This window comes from Carassius auratus, chromosome 23, assembly GCF_003368295.1.
Source record: "Carassius auratus strain Wakin chromosome 23, ASM336829v1, whole genome shotgun sequence".
Classification (NCBI taxonomy): domain Eukaryota; kingdom Metazoa; phylum Chordata; class Actinopteri; order Cypriniformes; family Cyprinidae; genus Carassius; species Carassius auratus.
Window position 1 is genome coordinate 10,524,520 of NC_039265.1, and position 22,678 is coordinate 10,547,197.

Sequence of the window (22,678 nt, forward strand, 5' to 3'; positions counted from 1 at the left end):
ATTCGAAAACGTTTCAAGAAGACATTTAATATCACTAACAAAAAAAAAAAAGTGCTGTAGTAGTACCACAATGCTTTTTTGGACATATATCATGGTACTAGCATGATGTATAAATATATATAATTATATAATATAAAACTAAGCATCACAGCTCTTTTCAATATTGATAATAAAAGGAAATATTAAGCATAATAGAATGATTTCTGAAGGATTGTTTCACACTGAAGATTGGAGTAATGTTGCTAAAAAAAATGTAGCTTTGCATAACAGGAATAAATTTAATTTTACAACATATTATAACAAAACGGTTATGTTGAATTGTAAGAATATTTCACTGTTTTTACTGTATTTTTGATCATATAAATGGAAACTTGGTGAGCATAAAATCTAACCAATACCAAACCTTCGAATGCTAGTGTATGAATATTCAGTACCATGCTATATATCATATTTTGTTCGAACTATAAGTCATCTCATGTCATATGTTGTGTGTTTGTGTTTACAGGTGTTGTTTAACCAGTTCAAATACTTCTTCAACCTGTACTTTCTTCTGCTGGCCTGCTCACAGTTTGTGAATGAGCTCAGATTAGGGGCTCTGTACACGTACTGGGTTCCTCTGGTGAGACCGACCACCGTTTTGTCATGATAAATAGGCTTATTAATATAAATGTGCATGGTCAGATTTGATGCATTTTTTGTTTTTCACAAGGGGTTTGTTTTGATCATTACGATCGCGAGGGAAGCTGTCGAGGAGATGCGATGTTACCTACGGGACAAAGAGGTCAATTCACAGATCTACAGTAAACTCTCCACAAGAGGTGAGCCATTGTTTCCACCTATAAAGCTTTTTGTGTGCCACACATTTTAGTTTTTGTAGATTTATTGGATGAAGCTGAGTCCTTATGCCTTGATTTGTTAGGTAAATGTGTGTTGTAAATGTTGCGAAGTGAGCAATCAGCGGGAGAGAGTTATTTGCTGGTTTTGTATATTTTTAATGTTTCCGTTTTATTGTTTGGCGTAGATTTGAATGATGAGTCTCTATGCGGTGATTTCTTGTGTAAATGCATTCTTAATTAGCAATCACTTTTTGTTGTTGTGTGTTGTAGACCTAAATGTTTTTAGGTTGATTCAGTGCACATGGTTTAGTAATGTAGGCACTAAATGCATGTTGCAAATGTTTGCAATGGGCAATCAGATTTGTTTGGGGGTTTTTTTCATGCATTTTCTTTTTAACATGATTTTTTTTTTTTTGCTGTAGGTGCAATACATTTTAACGTTGTTCTCACTCATATCAATGAAAGTCTAGCAGTGTGCATTCAATTCAAGATACAGATTTGTTATTTCTGTAGTGCTGTATGTTTGCCATAGATATAACTTTACACATTACATGTGTTGTAAACCGTGTACATGTGTAACCGGCCTACAAAAACTTGATTATGCATTTCTTGTTTGCTTTATTATTGTTAAATCTTGGATAAATTTTTTTCTGTAAACTTATTTTCTTTAATTTAGCAAAGGTTTGATGGTAGGCCTCATTGATCTAAGCTTATGCGCCTGGGTGATTCTCACGAAATTGTAGTTTCAAAGATTTCATATATGACATTTAAAAAATTTTTTGTATCAACAAATTTCCTTTTTTAAGCATTAAGAGCCGGGTCTGAAGTGTCAGTGACCATAAATTTAAAAAAGTTTTACTGACAATTTAACAACTTTTTGAACATATTTTCCAAAACATGTCCTTAAAAATCTCATTACCGTAACACTCTGAAAAGTCCAGTGATGTGGGGAAAAATAATACATTTTCACATTTTTAAAAAGTTTATTAACAGTCATGCACAGTTACTTGAAACTCTGGAATAAAATATATTTTTATAATAACATTTTTATGTGATTTTCAATTATTTCTCTCATTACCGCAACACCTTCTGCATTTTGCAGCCAATTTTTAAAAAAAATTTCAGTAAAAACTGAAATATTTTCAAAATGATGTTGCAAACCTGAAAGAACATAATGTATAGATTCTGCACATACATTTAAAAGCAGACTACTATTTTTCAATTTCTTAAATAAATCTTAAAAGAACACATGTTGCGGTAATGATACATAGGTTACGAAAATGAGGTTCATGATTTCGGTAATGATAATAGGCATATTAAGTATGTGGTATAGTCAAACAAATAATATTTAATGTAGAAAATAAATTAGATAACATTGGCATAAATTATTTTGCAGTGCTTCATAACTAGATAAGATAGGGTAAAAACAACAGGGGCCATTTTCACAAAATATTTTAAGTGAAACTAAATGTTGATCCTAACTCCACATCTTTAGGACTCTTCGACTCTTCTTCGAGTACTTCATAAAGTGTTTTTATGTAAAAATCAGCTCTTAAATCTGTGAAAAGTTAGTGGTAGTCAAGAGGACACTTAAATCACAAAGACCAAATCCTAAACAATCCTAAAATGGCTGTTTCCACAGCAATCCAGTTTGGATTTCTTTTACCTTTGTACTAAATCTTACTGTCATATCAGCCATAATAATTCTAGTCTGTTATTTAAAAGGCTGCTTATACATATAACAATTATTTATAAGATGCAGACATGTAGAAGCTGACAATTAGCTGAACATATGCTTGTTTAATTAGTGACACTCTAGTTCAAACTTTATTTGAATATTGCAACATTTTTATTTTGAAATCTTTATTTGATTATGGCAACATGATATCTCATTCTACAATATTTCTATTATAAAATAACTGACAGAGACCCATCCCTTATCAGCCAATCACTGTGGGTGTAGTTAGAAATCATGCTGACATCATCCATACCAGAAAGGTCATCCTCACTCTTTTTCTTAGCTTAAGATTTCTCCCCATTCCTTAGTAAAATTCTGTCACAGCTGCTTTATGAATAGGTTTTATGAGAAGCAGTTTAAAGGGCACCCTTTGGTTTTCCACAAAAATAAATACTTAATAGTGTAATGTTAGAAAACAAACAAGACTAATATTAGTTTTATAATTTTAGTCTTATTATTAAAAGATTATTCACAATACATTATTACAAAATAATGTTTCTTATTTTATTTTATATTTTATGTAATAATCATATAATTATGTAATAACTATTTATTAATAGTCATTGACAGTGGGAATGTAGTCTTTGATAACTCAAGTGGATTTTTTACTTTCTACTGAAACAGTTGGTTCCGGTAAAGAGTATACCCAAGTGTGAACCTAAAGTTTTTCCAAAATCGCTCATTCCTAAAAAGATGATTCACAATATATTTTTCTTTTTTCCTTAAAGATGTTCTCATTCAATTTAACCCTAACCATTCTTTAATAATTGTTTTTTAATTAAAATTTAAAACTGCTGCCTTTTTTCATATTTAAATACACTGCCATTCAAAAGTTTAGCATCAATAATAAAAAATAAAAAAAAGTTATTTAAAGCCTCTTCTGCTCATCAAGGCTGCATTTATTTGATCAGAACTACAGTAAAAACAGTAATATTATGATAAAGTGATTGTTATCTTTTTAATATACTTTAAACCAGAATTTTATTTCTGTGGTGACAAAGCTGAATTTTCAGCATCATTACTCCAGGTTTCAGAGTCAAATTATCCTTTAGAAATTATTCTAATATGACATACAGCCAAGTATGGTGACCCATACTCAGAATTTGTGCTCTGCATTTAACCCATCCAAAGTGCACACACACAGCAGTGAACACACACACACACACACACACAAAGTTCTGTTGCTCAGTATAAAAATCATTACACTTATAGAAAGTCCTCATAATGATAGATGCACCAACATTTGTGTAGGCTTCCCAACAATTTTTGATAACTACTCCTGCAACTGGCCTTAAATTGTTACGGTGAGTGAAAATGTTGTTGCGGAGGATGAAGTGTCTTGAAGTGTCTTAGCATGTTTTGCTAACAACAGAGAAGCCATGATGATTTAGCTAAATTTTTACTCCGTGTATATAATCAGTCATTAATGAAGTATATTTTCATAGAAAATTTGTAATCTAATATTTTTCTAAATGTGGAAAACTACCCGTTTCGGTGATGATAATCAATTTGTCGTGTACACGTTCTGACAAGAGAATTTCACACTTTTAACTGGAACAATATGAAGATATCTGCCTACCTTGTTGGTATTTCGAAGGTTCTGCCTCATGTGTTGAATAATGTAAAATCAAGATTTATATTTTAAAAAAAATTGTGTGCATAAATGACCCTCAAAAAATATTGCAGAGGATGAGAACATTAGTCATGGACACTTTATATTTCCACTATTGTATCATTATTATTATACATGAATATTCAGTCTGTCATTTTTCTGTCATGTGAAAAATTATAGAAGAATATCCATTTACCTTTTTCAGAATACTTTAATTGTAATTTGTTTAAATTACAACATAACATAAGTTAAGATACAGCTGGACGCATTGCGGTAATGAGAATTTCAGCAGAAAATGCAATAAAATGCTAAAATAATTAATTCCTATGTTGAAATTACTCTTTGTGCAAGGTAGAGAACAGTATTGTCTTTATTATGGTGTTTTTATATATTACTAAATTGCATGTTTAATATCTAAAATCACTAGTGACATGGCGTTTCAACTGTTTCGTGAGAATGACCCGCCTTAGTTTTTAAGTTGAATATTGACAAAATTGTCTACAAATAATGCTCCGTTTCAATCAATCAGTTCTAAGAAGAAATACAAATCCTTTGCTAACTGAAATAAAACAAGTTGACAAAAATTCAAGTATTTGGTGGTAATGTGGCATAATGCGAAATTTACAAGAACACCAAATTGGGTTTTTCAGAAAGCATTTTCAGCACAAGGAAGTTTGCAAACTTCTTTCATCTTAAATAAAATTTCCATTAAACAAAAAAAGATTAATATATGGCTTGCTAAAGTTACAGATGCATCAGCCATAAAACAGACTGCTGTTTGTCTTTAAATTGAGGTAGGGATGTAAATTGTATCATATACCGGGGGATGAAAAGCGTTTGACAATAAAAAGGAAGAGAACCTCCTGCCGTTCCCATCACATGCCTTCCTTTGATCTGGCAGGCTCTCTTCTCTCATAAACCCAGTGTATGCACGCTCGGCAGTAACGGCCTCCATATAAGGCTCATAGAGCGGAGCTGTGGCATTTGCTGGCTACCTGGGAGGCCTTGTGATTGCCCTGCCCAGACCAACAGGGAGGAAAAACATCAAAGTTCATCATATTTAAACTGGCCCTCGACTCCTGTTTTTAATAGACTCACACCATTAAAGGTGGGTGTGGGATTTATGGTCGCAGGTCACACCTTCCGGAGCAGAACACTGTTTTTCCTGGTTTCTGGAAGTTGGAAATTTAAGGGGACGATACCAAGTGACCAGCCTGTTGGGGAATGGTTTAAACCAGTGGAGCAAGTGATAGGGATAAAATATTGGCTTAATTGAAAGAATAATTCATTAAAACCCAATATAACCAACACTAACTTAATTGTTCATTTGTATAAAAAAATTAATCTGTAACAGTACTGAGCTTAGTTCAATAAGAGTGTCCTTTTATTCTAAAAAGAATGCACATATACATATGTGCTAATGTCTTACATATGCATTGGTAAAGGTCTCCACAGGGGTTAAAGGTCCCTGACCTTTTCCAAACAATTTTAGTTGTGCATTTTCAATGGAATGAGAGATGGTTCTCACAGCACTCTTGTAAAGCCGCATAGGAAGGTATTGTCTGAAAACAAATGGAAATCTCATATGCACTCGGAGCTTTTGAGAAATCTGAATGGGGACTTAAAGAAGGCTTAAATATGTGAGGTTTTATCATGAAATATGCAGATTTAGGACCACGGGTGAAACCTCTGACAGATGCTTTTTTTTATTGTTACATTTATTCCTACTATGCAAGGTTTTGTTTAATGGGGAGTCTAATGCACCTTTTCTAATGCACAAATGTATGAGGATTGAACAGAAAGTCATGGAAATCCTGGGAATATCAGGGAATTTATTTTTAAAGTATGAGCTTTCGTAGATGTGATTTGATCTCAATTATACAGTTGGCTAGAAATCACTGTGGAATTGCTGAAAAGTTGTGTAAACTAAATCAATTGAAGATTTTTAGATTTTAGGCATTGCTTTTTCAGACTTTTGTACTTTTTATTCATTATATTATTCTTTTTTTCAATCTTATTATACTCGGTGTGTTTCTAGTTAAAAATTACTGACCTACAATTTCTCATTAAGCTAATTATTATAAAAAATGTAATTCAATCTGTCAACTTTTCATTTAGCACAGATTTTGTATTTATTTTTGTAACTGATTGGTCGTAGGCCTCATTTATCTAAGCATGCATACCTCAGTTTTCAAGTGAGTATTGGCAAAACTATCTGTATATAATATTTTTTTACCTATATAATTTGCTCTGAAATATGCAACTGGCTAGAAATTGACCTAAAAAATGGGGAACTTTTAGCTATTAGGGCATTGCTTTTTCAGACGGATTAAATGTTTAAAATAATCATCCAATGGTTCAACACATAAAGAAAATGCATCAGTCTGAATTTCTCTTTCTCTCTCTCCGCAGGAACCATGAAGGTGAAAAGTAGTGGCATCCAGGTTGGAGATCTTATCATTGTTGAAAAGGTTGGTTTGCTAATCAGCTCACTCATTGTTAGGAATTGAGATCTTCTGACAAATGGCATCTCATACCTCTCAATGCTTTAGCTGTTTACCTTCCCCTGAGATTAGGGCAATTTGACCCCTCAGTGGGGCGGTAAGACATAACAAGCTTTATATGTATATGTAAAATGAAGATTGTGCTATAATGAAAATGTAAGGTTTTCACACACTAGAGCATAGTTTTGTTATAGATCGAAAACTCCAACATAGAATATTTGGCTTGTATTTATTTATTGATTAAAGTTGCCAGTGGATCAAAAAGGTCTTTGAGCTTTTAATGCTGAAAAGAGCTGTCAATCATTTTGAATGACTGAAACATGTGACCCGAGGCCAGTGGTTGGTTATTAGTAATCCTGCCTAATTCCACTCTGGTATTTAGTGTTGCCTTTTGTTCAACTGTTGCCTCTCTGCCGTGCAGACTGAAGCCTATTGTAAGGGAATTGCACTGTTGGTCTCCCCCTGCGAAGTCTGAGAACATGAAATTTGAGACACGTCCGCAGTCTCCAATTACCCACCGGGCTAATTTTCTTGAAAATGTTGATTTTACACAGAAAGACAGCTCACACATGCTGCGCTCAATCTGGTTTTGTTAAAAAAGCACAGTAAAAAAAAAAAACTTTATTATTAGGCAACCTCATGTGTGAATTAATGAAAGCATGTCCAGCTCACATTCTTTTCACCCCAAACGTAAAAGAAAAAAGAAAAATATATATTTATATTTGCATGTTTTGCATAAAGAAAATGCATTAGAGCATTATTTTACTGTTTTCCTCACCAAATTCTCATGAACATATCTTTGCCTCTAGAATTTATTTTGGTATTCATATATTTCAAATTAGGTTTCTGTTGATTTTAATACAGTATTTTGTAAACAGCATTGCATTAACACAGTATATTAAAAATTATGCAAATTTAACTCTTTAAATTTGTGCATTATTTTAATGAAAAGTGGGTGGAAAATTACATAAAATTACTTCAATATCATGACAAAAAATCTATGAGCGGTGTGTTTGTGTGTGTGTGTGTGTATATGTGTATATATATATATATATATATATATATATATATATATATATATATATATATATATATATTTATACACACACACACACACATGCATACATCTCAGCATTTGAAATTTAGCTTTTTTAAAATTAGGTTACTGTTATTGTACTGTTATTAACACAGTATTTTGACTGTATTACGAAAAATTATATGATAAAATCTAGAATTTATTTTGTTACATATATTTCAAAATAGTTTTCTATTCCTTGTTAACTGTATAACATTAATACAAAATAATAAAAAAAAAAACTTTAATCAAACAAATGTTTTCATTATGCTAATGAAAATGAGGATAAAAAAATGTGCTTGGTTGTCATGATCATACTGCAAAAATTCAGTATACATCCATATAATATAATATTTCTCTTTAATTTTGAGCGGTGAATTGTCCCAGATTTTGTAGTATTTGAATTATTCAGACTTGATAAATCAATCACGTCAGCGGCTATCTGGTTGTATTTCACCTCCAATGTAATACGTTTGATCTTCTAACCCTAATCTGTGCAAAATCCAATCGGGTTTAATATTTAGAGCTTGCATGTGGGTTATGAGTTACATATAGTAAAAGCCTAATTGATTAAAGGCGTAGCCCACGTCTGAGATACTGAAGTCCTGTCCGATGTTTTGAAACATCTGCCGAGTTTAATAGCATGGCGAATTCATCTTCTAATAACTACAAACAGAGCTGGGAGTGAAGCGGGGGTCAGGCCGGGTGGAACGGGCGGTCAGAGCTGCCACGGGGCACCACCCAGTGATTTGCTGCGGGCCGTACTCTTAAAACCAGCCGAATACTGGTAATTGAGTAGATTAAAGCCAAACTGAACTTGTACAACTAAACCAAGGTGACTGCTGCTGACGACATGCTGGAGTCTTTATCTTTTACCTTGTTTTTCTCTCTTTCTTCTGCTTCAATCCCTATCTCTCCCTTTATAGAATCAGCGTGTTCCTGCTGACATGATCTTCCTAAGGACCTCTGAAAGAAATGGTAAACATCTGTCGGTCATTCATCCAAATTTCCCAAACAAAAGGGCAGGGGAAATGACATGGCCGCGAGGGCAACTGCATGTAGATGGAGGCATTAGCCTAAACCTCAGACATTTAATGATCTACGCTGAAATTGCCCAGAAAGATGGCATGCAATGGGAGTTTTTTGAAATTCTCTTTAAACACTGACTGCTTTCGGTTAGTGTGACCAGACTTGCTAGTTTCCAGTGTCCTGTTCAAAAAAAAAAAAAACATTGTATGACTGGATACAATGTGTAAATTTAAATTAATCGTTATTTTAAGTTTTAGAAAAAATATTAACTTCTTAAACAAAACAATTAAACAATCCCAAGCAAACTTTATGGACAGAACATATATTTATGTTTATATTATTTGCATATTTTATTTATGTACATCTCTTTATATATATTTTTTCTGTTGTTTTATATTTATAAAGCAAAAAAGGCCCAATAGTTATTACTTAACATTTAATTTTATGTATACTTAAAAATAAGTTAAACATTAAAACATAAAAAAAAATGTTTTAATCATAAACAGACTTTAAGGACAGAGAATATATATATATATATATATATATATATATATATATTTATATATTTATATATTTATATATTTATTTATATTCATATATTAAAATTAAAATTATTAAAATTATTTCTTACCAGTTTCTATTTTCATCTTTATTTTTTGTTTCAGACAAAAACTGAAAACAGTCACAAACAAACTTTATATTATTTGTATATTTTAATATTGTTTTATAATTACATAGCAAAAAAGGCCATATAGTTATTACTTACCAGTTTTTAAAACGTAAAGGTTATCTTTATTTAGTTTTAGAACAATCACAAACAAACTTTTCTGACAGAACGCATTTTTGTATTTATTTTTATATTTATTTGTATACATTTATTTTTATATCGCCTTATATTTATATAGCAAAAACAGCTCCATAGTTATTCCATTACCAGTGTGCAGTAATTATTGAGATGATTAACATATTACCAATTTATTTTGACATCATTCTCGACAGACATCATTTCATGAGTGTGCTGATGATTAAATATAATCTAGAGTATGGTATTTCATACTTCATCACTGTACTACATTCACCATAATCACAAAACGAGTGTATTTGCCCTTGTTTGACTTCTGAACTAGAAATCTGGTCTCCTCACCGTAGATCCTGTGTTAGGAGACTGATGCGACCTTGAATGACAATATTTTTGTCTTTCAAATTTCAGGGTAGCCAGAAGGAAAATCAAGGCATGCAAAGTAGCTCAAAATTTAAAGATGAGACACTGCAAACAAATTTAAAGTGCCATCAGGAACGAAAAAAGACAACGATTCATCTGAATAAGCAAATCCGGGTCGAGCTTAAATGTGCAGTTTTGTTGCTAAGATAAAAACTCTCATAAACAACTTTTTAATCTCCGTTTTTGAGGGTTTTGGAATAATGAGTAGCTACTAATTGGTCTAAATAGATTCAATGAACTGGAATTCCGCCTGGCTGAGATTTCCTTTTTTTTGGGGGGATGGAAGTTGCCAGTAGTGCTTGATGTGTTAGTGTTACGGGAAGGGAAGCATTGTTATCTGCCCCGCAGATGGACACCATTAGGCAATTATTAAGAGTCCAGGGTTGAATGGCAGAGTAACATATCTTTAAATGAGTGGGGGCTGGGTGGGTGACACGCTCTAATGCTAGCACTAGCTTTAAGCTTACTGGAGTTCTTTGCATGACTAGCACTTCAGTTTGGCTGGAGAACACATTTGATCAGTGTGCCAAAGTAATTTCACTATATTATGCATGCGGCGGGTTGGTAAAAGTACTATATAAGCTATTCAGTAAAACAGAAACGTGTCTTTTTGAGTCACACTGCCCTCTGGAGTTCACCAGAAAGACATTACAATAAAATGTTCTGTGTGAAATGTCTCCAGAAACAATGATGCGGGATATCAAACTCGCTTTTTTATATCCTAAAATATTAAAAATTTTTATTTTTTCCCACTTTTACATCATAAAGGCTCCTGTTTTCTGAGGACTGATCAGTTGGACGGAGAAACTGATTGGAAACTGCGCCTCCCTGTGGCCTGTACACAGAGACTTCCTACCGCTGCTGTGAGTTTAGTCCATGATTCCTTTCTTTATTAAAAATCATAAAAGAGCATTGGATTTTCTTGGATTTGTGCATAAATTCATCACACATATGATCTTTAGCTAGTTCACAATTACAGTCAAAAACAGGTGTTACACATACCTAACAGAGGTTGATCATTGAAGTTAAGTTGGTTTTGAATGCTATTTCATGTTGTGATAAATGGCTTAAGAAGTTGATTTCTCTATTTCCTCAGGATCTACTGCAGATCAGATCATTTATTTATGCTGAAGAACCGAACATCGACATCCATAACTTCATCGGTACCTTCACTAGAGTGAGTGCACATCTCATCGCTCGTCAGAAGAGATGCGTTGTTTGAGAACTGACTAAACCCTCATTTGTTTTGCATCTGACAGGAAGATGGAGACCCTCCAGTTAATGAAAGTCTGAGCATCGAGAACACTCTGTGGGCGAGCACTGTCATTGCTTCTGGTAAACAGCAGAAAATTATGTCTAACAAACAGAAAAGTTTTAATAAATAATATATATCAATCACAGATTTTAATGGAACTCCAAGTGAACTATGCATTGTTTGCAGAAGCTTGCATTACTGTCTTATTTGATTTGTTTAATGATACTATTAAACTACTATATGTAATAATGAATGTAGTTGGTTAAATTAATATGAATAGATTCACCAGTTGTTTAGATTCTAATAAGTACATTAATTTCCTGGACATGCATTTTTTATATTTCAAGTGAATGCAATCACTGATAATACAACAAAAAATGATTTTAAAAACAATGGGCAATGATAGAATTTTGAAACTGAGAAACATGAAATTTTGAAATTGAAAATGTAAAGTATATAATCAGGAACACAATTATGTGTTTTCATTAAAGCAGAATTATAAGTGTCATACACACACACACTTATAATTCTGCTTTAATGAAAACACATAATTGTGTATACTTTACATTTTCAATTTCAAAATTTCATGTTTCTCAATTTCAAAAATTCTATCATTGCCCATTGTTTTTAAAATCATTTTTTGTTGTATTATCAGATTATGCACAAAAATGTTTACAATTGTTTTACTTTTACCGTCACTGACACTAATTACATAAACTACATCATGACTGTTGGTGGGTTTTCATTGAAGCATCAACAAAAAAAGATGCAAATATTTCTGTGATTTTTGAGAAAAGCTGAGGAAAATTCAGCCATTTTCGGCTGCTAAAAAAGGTCCTGCAAAATCCTAGTCATACTTAAAAAGCTAGTTCACTCAAAAATGAAAATTAGCCCATAAATAACTCACCCTCAACGTCATCCGCCCAGAGCTGCTTCCATTTACAACAGTGAGCGCAAGCTAGACTCAAGTGATTATTACGTTTTAAATATGGTTTCTTACAAAAATGCATCGATTCACTACAGGAGATCTTTGTTCGCCCCCTGGAGTCATGTGAGACACTTTTTATTAAGGATGGGTGCTTTTTATTTCACTTCTTCTGAACTGAAGCACTATAACACCCTCTAAGTGCCATTAAACAGCTTGAAATGTTTACTATAACTCTGACTGGATTCATCTGAAAGATGAGAGTCATATACACCTAGGACGATTAATTTGTGGCCCAATTTTCATTTCCGGGTGAAATAACCCTTTAATGCTTCACAGCCATCTTATAACGTGGAAAACAGCACCATTCCATTTTTACAGCTGAGAAAAGCTTGTTAGATATTCCTCATAAATGTGTTGTTCTCTAATCCAAGGCACAGTGGTCGGGGTGGTGATTTACACCGGAAAAGAGCTGCGCAGTGTAATGAACACCTCCAACCCAAGACACAAGGTAAAAAGAGCAGTATCCTAAAGTCTACATAAATTTAGACCAAGTCCAAAACTTTGCCATCTGTGTCACACTTCTACTGTATGTGATGTGCTGTTACAGATCGGCCTGTTTGACCTGGAAGTGAACTGTCTGACTAAGATCCTGTTTGGTGCTCTGGTGGTGGTGTCTCTGGTCATGGTGGCCCTGCAGCACTTCGCTGGACGCTGGTATCTCCAGATCTTCCGCTTCCTTCTGCTCTTCTCCAACATCGTCCCCATCAGGTAGGAGTTATTCTCCTCTATATGTTGGTGAAGTCTATTGCTGTCAATAATTTTAAGATCATAGTTTAATATCTCTCATGCTGAATTTCCAGCAATGCTTAAATGATCAATCTATGACATTTGCCATTTTATGACTGCCAAATTGTACAAATTGTAATACATATAGGGCAAGAGTTTCAAATGCTTGCAAGATTTCTTGATCCCATTCTTGTATAACGTCTCTTACTCTCTCCTAAAAGTGGCTGAAAAGCCAATAATGGGATGCTCCAATGTTTCGGCCAATAATTGGTATCAGCTGATATAAAGCAGATGCATTATCGGCCATCAGCCAATTGTTTAAAAACAGTCAGTGATTAGGGCTAATTATATGCTGTCAATCAAAAATGATGTTATTATGAAAACAACCTTATGTGCACTTGAGTTGTACACAAATTCAGTTTTGAGTGTAATTATTATATCTGACAATAAATCAGTTAAAGCAGTGAAATATATAAGTTTATGCTCTGTTGTTAATTTTAACCTCTAATATAGTAATGTACCAAATGAGAAGGCTCCCTGCATTGCTTACAGCATTAGTAGGAGAAAAATTGTTAGCCTGAATGAAATGCATGTCACTTTGGATAAAAGCGTCTGCTTAATGCATAAATTAAATTTTAATTTAATTTAATTTAGTAGGGAGAGATATATATCGGTAAATATACCGATAAATTATCGGTATAGGCAGATGTTATCCTGAATAATTGATTATTCTGAATAATCAGTATTGACAGAGAAATTTAGTATTGGTGCATCCTTAATGTCTAGCACTTATTATGCTTTATTTTCAGTTTGCGTGTGAATTTGGACATGGGCAAAATGGTATTCAGTTGGATGATCAAGAAGGACTCTAAAATCCCTGGGACCGTAGTCCGAGCCAGTACCTTCCCAGAGCAGCTGGGCCGGATCTCTTATCTGCTCACGGACAAAACTGGTATGATTTCATTTAACTGTGAAAGCTCGTGTGAAATCTGCGGTTTTGCTAACGAAGTTACAAAAGGAGACAGATTTTAGTTGGATTTTTTATATATTTAACTGCAATTACAATGTAAGTTACCAAGTTTGGTGTCAGTTTTTGTTTATTTTTTGTAATTAATTAATATTTTCATTCAGCAAAGATGCATTGTATTGATCAAAAGTGACAGTAAAGACATTTATAATGTTACCAAAAAAAAAAATCTTATTTCAAATAAATGCTGTTCCTTTGGAACTTTTTATTCATCAAAATAATCCTGAAAAATTAATCACTGTTTACAAGAAAATATGAAAAAACAAATCACTATATTAAAATGATTTCCGAAGGATTTTTGTGACACTGAAGAATGGAGTGAGTAATGATGCTGAAAATTCAGTTTTTATCACAGGAATAAATTACATTAGGTATTTTAAATTGCAATAATATTTCATAATATTACTGTTTTTGCTGTATTTTTAATCAAACAAATTTAATCAAATAAAAAAAAGTCTTACCAAGCCCAAACATTTGAACAGTAGTGCGTTTTAAAGTAAAGTAGAATATACTGTGGGAAATATTTGGTTGAATTGTAACAATTATAGGTTTAATACATTGTTTTAATATTGTTTATTACCAGCATCCTAGCAACCATCAGAACATCTAAGCAACCACATCACAACAAACCCAATCACCACTCATAGACTTTCTTTAAAAAAAAGTCTAGTCAACTTTATATAAGGGGAAGTTAATTGTAAAAATGAACATTTTTATGTGACTCGGGAGAAAAGGTAAAAAGGAAGTCATTGCTTTGACAGTTAAATTTACGCTCCTTAATGCAAAGGGCTTTCCTGAATGAACCAAAGCAGAAATGAGAGCACTGTGCTGATGCGTTTGAGAGTTGATAGTGTTGAAGTGTTTTATAAAGTTTCTCCCAGTAGCTCACAGGTAACTGAGGCTCTTACCATGGGGCTTAAACTTGTGTGCCGAGAGCGCAGACATGCTACTTATTACAGCCTTAAATCAGCGAGGGCCTGAAGGTTCTCATCCTCACACACTTACTGCACACACTCATCCAGCGCTACCCTTCAAATTTATGCATTCGACCGCCTGTAAAATTACAGCCTGTTTCCCACACGGACGCTGATGTAGCTTGACCGAGCCAGTTAATAAAGGAGGTCAGAGGTCATCGTAATGTAAGGGGTAGACCAGCGACGCCTGACTGAAATACTACCGAGAGGCTCTGTTTAAGAGCAGCCGACACGAGAGGTGTCAGGAAACGAACCCGAGGCTCTTTGTCATTAACAAGCCATTAGTGTTTATATTGTTTAGTTTGAGGTTTTTGGTTCTAGGAAGTGCATGTCGATCAGGGGAGGCCGTTAGAGGCTGTTGGGTCCTATATTTCTATTTTATTGGCTGTGTTTGAATTCGAATAATAGTGTATTGCATACTGTAAAGTATGTACTTTATACTGCATACTGATTAAAACCAGTTGATTAGGTAATTGCTGTAACTAGATTTTACAGCCAAAACATGTTGTGGCGTATTAGCAAGAAGGTGTACAACCATTGGAAGTTGAACCCAGTGTTATTTTAGTGTAATTGAGATACTATTACAGTTTTATTAATTTTTTGAACAGTTTTTTTTTTAATTAAAATTTTGATTAAAGTTGTTTTTGTCATTTTAGGGGTTTTTGCTCTTTTAATGTCTGTATAGTTTTATAAAAAAAATGATGTCCATTTTAGTTATTTAGTACATAAGTTTAATTCATATAAAATAAGAAATGTTTCCTAAATGTTGCCTAGAAGTTTGTTTTTAAAGTTTATTTCAGTAAGTCCGTTACTCAGTTTATTTTACTGTTTTTTTTTTTTTTAAGTTTTTAACTTTTATTTTCATTAAGTAACTAAAAAATTTTTTCTACTTTTTTTTTATGTTTTTTGTTTTAGTTGACTACAACTTGATGTAGACTTTTGATCTCATTTTATTTGGTAGGGTTCATTTTATTTTGTTTGTTATTTTAGTATTATCTATATACTTTTATTTTATTTATTAATAGTTTATTAGTTTAATTAGTTGTAATTAGTTTTTATTTTATTTTTCAATTTTTAAGTTTTCTTTTTATTCTTATTGTAGGTTTTATTAATTTTGCTTTGTACTTTTGTCATTTTTATTATTTTTTTATATTTTTGTTTATCTTACATTTTTTTTAATCTGGTATTTAGAAATGTTAATATTCCAATTTAAACCTATATATATATATATATATATATATATATATATATATATATATATATATAGGTTTAAATTGGAATATTAACATTTCTAAATACCAGATTAAAAATTTTTTTAGATAAACAAAAACATAAAAAAAAACTAAAAAAATATTTTATATATAGTCTACATTTCTAATATATATTGAAGCTTAGTTTTTTATGTTTTATTATATTTTAGCTTTATTTCAAATATTGAAAGTTATGTTTACTAAATTTAGATTCAGTTAAAAACAACACTAAATGTTACTAAAAACGTCTGCAAAAACGTAAATCATAATCATATAAGCAAATCTGTTTGTTTAGGCAGGATGGCTCAACCTTCACTAATGTAATGCTTTTGACAGGGACTCTCACTCAGAATGAGATGGTGTTCAGACGACTTCATCTTGGAACCGTGGCGTATGGGATGGACTCCATGGATGAAGTACAGAGTCATGTGTTCAGCGCTTACACTCAGGTATTTCCCAGAATTCCCTGCTTGGAAATCTGAGCATGCTTGCATCCAAACTTTGCATCTAATTCATTCACACCCAGTTTTTGGGCAAAGTATCACAATGCATATGTAATTTGTGCAAAGGTACAATAATGCAGCATATTTGAACCATCTTTGTAATTATATAATTACTGTAAAATAATTTATCTTAATTATTATTATTATTATCCTGTGCAATTTTTTTTTACTATATATGAAATATTGCAGTAGTATATGTATATATGTGTGTGTGTGTGTGTGTGTGTGTGTATACATACACACTATATGATTTTATAGTTTGCATTATATAATAATAATTATTATTATTTTATTTTTGTTTCTACATTATTTTTGTCATTAATATATAAAATCTCAAAATGTTGGTAAAATTGTTGTGCGTTACAAAAACAAGCAAAACAAACAAACACAGCAAACCTAGATAATAAAAAAAATCAGTTCTCTTAATAAAGAATCTTTTTTTTTTTCTTTTTTTTTTGAAAGTCTATTGAAAAACAATTAAATTTAATCCAAATTTTGAAGCCTAAATATAACAGTATTGTGCATGGCGTTAACAGCATCAAGGACACGGGTTCGATTCCCAGGGAATGTATGAACTGATAAAATGTGTAGTTTGAATGCAATGTAAATTGCTTTGGATAAAACCATCTGCAAATCATATCATATCAATTTACGTAGATTAGATTTATCTGTGATCATAAGATTTTGGTCATACCACCCACCACTGTATAACCTTCCTGTTTAGAAAAGTCTTCACAAAGCACAATTGTTCAGCTTTTGTCCAGCAGACAGAGTGAAGTCCTTGTAAAATGAGTCCCTTTCACCTCTCACTGATATGTTTTGTCCGTTTGACACCAGAGGTCACTGAGGCAGGAAACCGGGGTTACAAGTACTCCGGCCTCTCAATAGCTTATATACGAACTTACAAACTCTCATTAGCCCTAGAGTTGTGCGCTCTATAAATAGTAGCTCAGTGCAGAAGGTAATTGTTCATATATATACATAACACATCTGGGAGCATTTATGAGTCCTTTTTCAGGATATTAGCAATCAGAGACATGGATATTATATCATATATATATATCATTTTGTCAAGTGCTCATTTAGCTTCAACTGTGGTCATTAAGAGTCAAAATAATGAGAATGCATTTTATATGTGCACTATGTATTGTCTTTACAACTAAAATAGTTTTACGTGTGAAGAATTTTTTTTTATACATATATATGCATTAGGGGTGTAACGGTTCACAAAATTCACGGTTCGGTTCGATACGATACACTGATGTCACGGTTCGGTTCGGTTCGGTTCGATACGTTTTAGATACAGCAAAATGTAAAAACATCTCAACTTTTCAGAATGCCGCAAGCGCACCGCGGGTCATGTGACAAGAACCAACCAATCAGCTTCATCCTTTCCCGTAACAACGTTGAGAGCTCAGCCAAGATGAAGGAACAGCTGATCATAGTTGTATATGGATTGCAATTTTGAAATAAATTCAGTAGCAGAGCTACTGCAAGCGATTTTTAGAGCTGCAAATCCATTTATCCTTCGCTGAAATTTCCGCGTCTCATGGAGAGAGCACGTCATTGTTGCTTAGCAAAGACAGACGCCTCAGGAGAAAGACGCGCTTAGCGTTTTCCATGCGTTTTTAGGCACGATATGTGAACGGCCCCTAAGGCGCTTGCTCACTCAGCACGCGCTGAAGGCTCGTTGCAAAATGTCTAATGCATTTAACAGACCAGAAATATAAGATCCTAAAATAACCAACAGGTCTGGTGTTTGGGTTGGATTCCCTGTAAGCTATAGTTTCTAAATGCTGCAGGGATAGTTTGCTGCGTGCATGTTTCTCCTTTTTTTCGTCTTTTCCCAGATAGTACTGACGCATATATCCCAGATATTCCCGCTGTTTTTTTTTTGTTTTTTTTTTGTAATCCCGCTGGTGTACCCTGTCATGTTGCAGATGCGACATACCGTTGTTTATTTATCCACCACTCTCTTGCCATCACCATTATAGCTTAAAGGGAATCCAAAGTGCACCCAAACACCAGACCTGTTGGTTATTGGAGGATCTTCTCATCTCTAGTCTGTTAAACACATTGGCTACTTTGCAACGAGCCTTCAGCGTGTACTGAGTGAGCGAGCGCCTGCTGAGTAGCCTAACATAAACATATAAGATGGTGTTTTTTTCTTCTTCGGGAGTGTCAGGGGCGTTGCCTGTTACGTTGTTTGGGTTATTGGGCTACCTTGTTGAACGCATATCATTATATTTCTTTCTCTCTCTTTTTTTTTTTTTTTCAAATATAATTAATTACTCCAACGAACCGTTCGGTATACATAATGCGTACCGCGTACCGAACCGAAAGCGTCGTACCGAACGGTTCAATACGAATACGCGTATCGTTACACCCCTAATATGCATGTCTGAGATTCCTTATTTTTAAATATTTGGCGTCCTTTATGTATAAAGCAATCCCAGAGTGCATTGTGGCAAGCTTAGTGGAGACATTTAACCTAAGGTAGTGAATGAGTTGAGAGAAATAAAAAAAAAAGATTTATTTAATGTAATTTTACTCCGATTTTATTCAGTAACTGAAAAGAGTCATTTGGAAGTCATTTATATATTAAAAAAACAAAAACAGTAATATTGTGGAATTTTTGTATGTGAATATATTTTATTTCTGTGATCAAAGCTGTATTTTCAGCATCATTCCTCCAGTCTTCAGCGTCACACGATCCTTCAGAAATCATTATAATATTCTGATTTGCTGCTCAAGAAGCATTTCATTGTTGAAAACAGTTTTATATGCTAAAACATATTTTTAAGGAAAATGTGATTCTTTGATTAATAAAAAGTGTAATAGAACGGCATTTATCTGAAATAAAAAATCTATTGTAAGATTGTAAATATCACTTTTGATCAATTTAATGCGTCCTTGCTGAATAAAACTATTTAAAAAAAACATGAATGACCCCAAACTTTCTAACCATGGTGTAATTATAAAATAAATTTGTCTAACTTAAATAATGGTTTCAGTCACTAAGCAGGAGATTACTAGATTACTTACAGGAGATAACTGTTACATTTAACAAATTACTTATGATGATTGCTTTAGTGTCATTTTAGTTAAATGTTGGAGACAGTCATGTTGAATGTGATCTCCACAGCCTCCTCAGGACCTGCAGGCCTCTCGTGCACCGGGCGCCGGCAAAGTGAGGAAGACCATCAGCAGTCGAGTGCACGAGGCGGTGAAGGCCATCGCACTGGTGCACAACGTGACCCCCGTGTACGAGTCCAACGGTGTGACAGATCAGGCAGAAGCTGAGATGCACTATGAAGACACATGCAGGGTTTACCAGGCCTCCAGTCCCGATGAGGTACCACACTCTTATTCACTCTCAAATCAATGTATGTATCGTTGTTTATAAATAATGGTAGTTTCAGAATAATTTTTTTTTAATCCAATATATAAATTTAAATAAATATATTAAATGTATTCATATTTGTTTAATTCTTTGAAGAACAGAAAGTAAAAAAAAAAAATGTCAGCATTTGTTTGAAATAGAAATATTTTGTAACATTATTAAAGTCTTTGTCACTTTTGATCAATTCAATTCATTTTAAGTATTTTTTTAATAGATTAAAAAATATAAAACATTTTGAAGTACATTACTTTTTTTTAATACAATGATAATTTAAATACTTGACACTCATAAAACATGAGCATTTAAATGTATTAAATACACAAATATTTTAATAATTAAAAAACCTTAACGTTTATAAAACATGAGTAGACAAATTTAAGATAAAAAATTCTGTGACAATTTACCGTACATGTTTTTTCCAATGATTTACACAAAAATATATATTAAGAAAAATTAATACATAAAAAAAATTAAAAGCATTTGTAAAACCAGGGAATTTACAAATACAGAAATGTACATGAACATAAGAAAAAAATTATACTTGTAAATTCATAAAACATAAGCATTTAAATGAAATAAATGCTTGAACATTTGAATGATGAGTAATATAAATTTCATGTGTTGAAAATGGTTAGAAAAATGTATTTGAAGAAAAATCATTTGAAACGAAGTCTTGTGACATTCTATTCCAGTGATTTTAAACAGACATAAATTTGCAAAAACATTAAGTAAGTTGCTGAATGAAATGTGTGTGAATCACTGAAGCTAGCCTTAATTTCACTTTAAATTAATAATTTGTGAGTTGCCACATATTTCATCATCCCCTGGCCATGTATTAGATTATTCCCGAATGATGAGTCGAGCATTTGGCATATTCACTTCTGCAGATGTGCCGTCTCATACTTGATCATTTCTGGGCACCAAACCCAGATCAGTCGGGCCAGGAGCGAGTGACGCATGCAGTAATCAATTGACCCATGCTGTGGTTATGTAGGCAGCAATCGCATCATTACTGGTTTGGTTTTAACCACTGCACGCCGTCACACTGACTGTATGTGTTCATAGAGATGCTGACTAAATGCATATACATGTTCTATCGCAGAACCTCCACGTTTGTCGGAAAGACATGACGCACTGATCTGGTATTGTTTTACAGACGATCGTTGCTTCTCTAGCCATGGGTTTAAACTCATATTAAAGGGGATATATATTCCACCATTTACAGTCACCATTTTTCTCCGTAAATAAATTTCTAAAAGTGCTGCTGACATGGAATTTTCACCGGATGTCGGTAAAAAGCCAAGTAATCCATACATACAAAGAAAACAATAAAACAAATGTTTTTCCTTGCCTGGGCGTTTGGGAACATTGTCTCACTGGAATGTGCTCCCTTCTTTCATCTTCATCATTCTGGTAGATGCCAGCAGATTCTTTATCAAGAATTATTTTTCAATTCATCTTTTTTTCATCCTTCTTCAATTATATGTATTTTGCCAGTGCCACACCATAATGTTTTGGGGTGATGTGCGGTGAGTGCCATTTGACCCCCAAGCATGGCCCCAACAGTACTCACTGGAACATTCAGAAGTATAGAAATCCTTCTGTAACCAATGCTATCAGTATGTTTTGCAACAATAAGGTGGCAAAGGTTTTGAGAAAGCTCTTTGCATTTACTCATCATTAGATGTTTTTTTGTGTGACACATTGGTAATGAGACACCTTTTTATAGGCCAGCAGTTGGACTAACCCAGCTAATAATAATTTCCACTGACAAGGGGAAGGATTGTTTTCTAATTACTGATAGATGACTTCTGTTGGCGTTTTTCCACCTCCCTTTCTTCATGTGTTCAATAGATTTTCCCTGGGTCATTCAATTTTATCACACAGAATTACATTACTGAACTTATTTGTATTGTTTTCTTTGTATGGATGGATTACTTGGGTTGTTACCAACATTTAGAAATATATTTACTGAGAAAAATGGTGATGTATTCAATACTTATTTTACCCATATATTAGGTGGCCTTAACTACTATGTACTTACATAAAAAAATAAGTACAATGTACTTATTGTGTTCATATTGTATTGTAAAACACTTTTGCTGCTATTGAGGTGGGATAGGGTAAGGTTAGGGAGAGGGTTGGAGGTATGGGTAAGTTTAAGGCTGGGTTAAGGTGTAAAGTATGGGTCAACAGTGTAATTATAATTGTAATTACAGAAATTCAATACAGATGTAATTATTTTTTTAAAAATAGAAGTACAATTTAAAAAGTACATTGTACTAAATTATTAATTAAAATGTAAGTACATAGTAGTAAAGGCCACTTAATATAAAGTGGGTCCATATATAAATATAAATATATATAATGCGTGTGTGTGTGTGTGCGCATGTATGTGTCTGTGTGTGTGTGTGTGTGTGTGTGTGTGTGTGTGTGTGTGTGTGTGTGTGAGTGAAGAGTTTATTTGCAAAAACAAATTTTTATAGAGTTATCTGTTTTTGCAAATGAACTCTTTAGTAGTAGCATATAGGGATGT

The 22,678-nt window shown here is 33.1% G+C and overlaps 1 protein-coding gene across 1 annotated transcript in view; it reads left to right on the forward strand.

Annotated features, from left to right (window-relative positions):
• Positions 1–22,678, forward strand: part of atp9a (ATPase phospholipid transporting 9A) — a 57,105-nt gene that overhangs the window by 2,117 nt on the left and 32,310 nt on the right. The window contains exons 3-14 of the mRNA XM_026199710.1: positions 506–619; positions 710–818; positions 6,599–6,657; positions 8,692–8,743; positions 10,785–10,879; positions 11,113–11,193; positions 11,276–11,351; positions 12,631–12,707; positions 12,807–12,967; positions 13,795–13,937; positions 16,573–16,685; positions 19,885–20,094. Coding sequence (XP_026055495.1) covers positions 506–619; positions 710–818; positions 6,599–6,657; positions 8,692–8,743; positions 10,785–10,879; positions 11,113–11,193; positions 11,276–11,351; positions 12,631–12,707; positions 12,807–12,967; positions 13,795–13,937; positions 16,573–16,685; positions 19,885–20,094 — 1,290 coding nt within the window. The remainder of the gene's footprint in view (positions 1–505; positions 620–709; positions 819–6,598; positions 6,658–8,691; positions 8,744–10,784; positions 10,880–11,112; positions 11,194–11,275; positions 11,352–12,630; positions 12,708–12,806; positions 12,968–13,794; positions 13,938–16,572; positions 16,686–19,884; positions 20,095–22,678) is intronic.